Source organism: Trichoderma harzianum, assembly GCF_003025095.1.
Source record: "Trichoderma harzianum CBS 226.95 unplaced genomic scaffold M431scaffold_3, whole genome shotgun sequence".
NCBI lineage: Eukaryota > Fungi > Ascomycota > Sordariomycetes > Hypocreales > Hypocreaceae > Trichoderma > Trichoderma harzianum.
The window spans coordinates 2,047,559-2,047,822 of NW_020209251.1; the positions used below are offsets into that span (position 1 = coordinate 2,047,559).

The following is a 264-nucleotide window of genomic DNA, read 5'->3' on the forward strand; positions in this document are numbered from 1 at the left end:
ATGTTCTCTCAGGGCGTAGCATTCCTCACTCTCTTCATCTTTTTTACAAGCACAGACGCCTTCTCTCAGGGGGGAGGAGGCGAAAGGCTCTCGGTGTTTTCACATGTGAACGATGATCGTAAACTTCGCCAAAAGGACCCGTTTCAGCAACCCATCAAGGGCCTCCTCGCCAACGTGTTTTGTCACCCAAGGCACCGAGTGGCCCGATTCTTTCACCGCAAGGTACAGAAGTTCTTTCCAAGCTATATGATGACAACTGGGTAG

General features: G+C 50.8%; 1 protein-coding gene across 1 annotated transcript; it reads left to right on the plus strand.

The window, feature by feature from the left end:
- M431DRAFT_492217 (hypothetical protein) lies at positions 1-264 on the plus strand (the record flags this gene model as incomplete). Its single annotated transcript, XM_024916986.1, has 1 exon — positions 1-264. The coding sequence occupies one exon, from the start codon at positions 1-3 to the stop codon at positions 262-264; it is 264 nt and encodes an 87-aa protein (XP_024777656.1).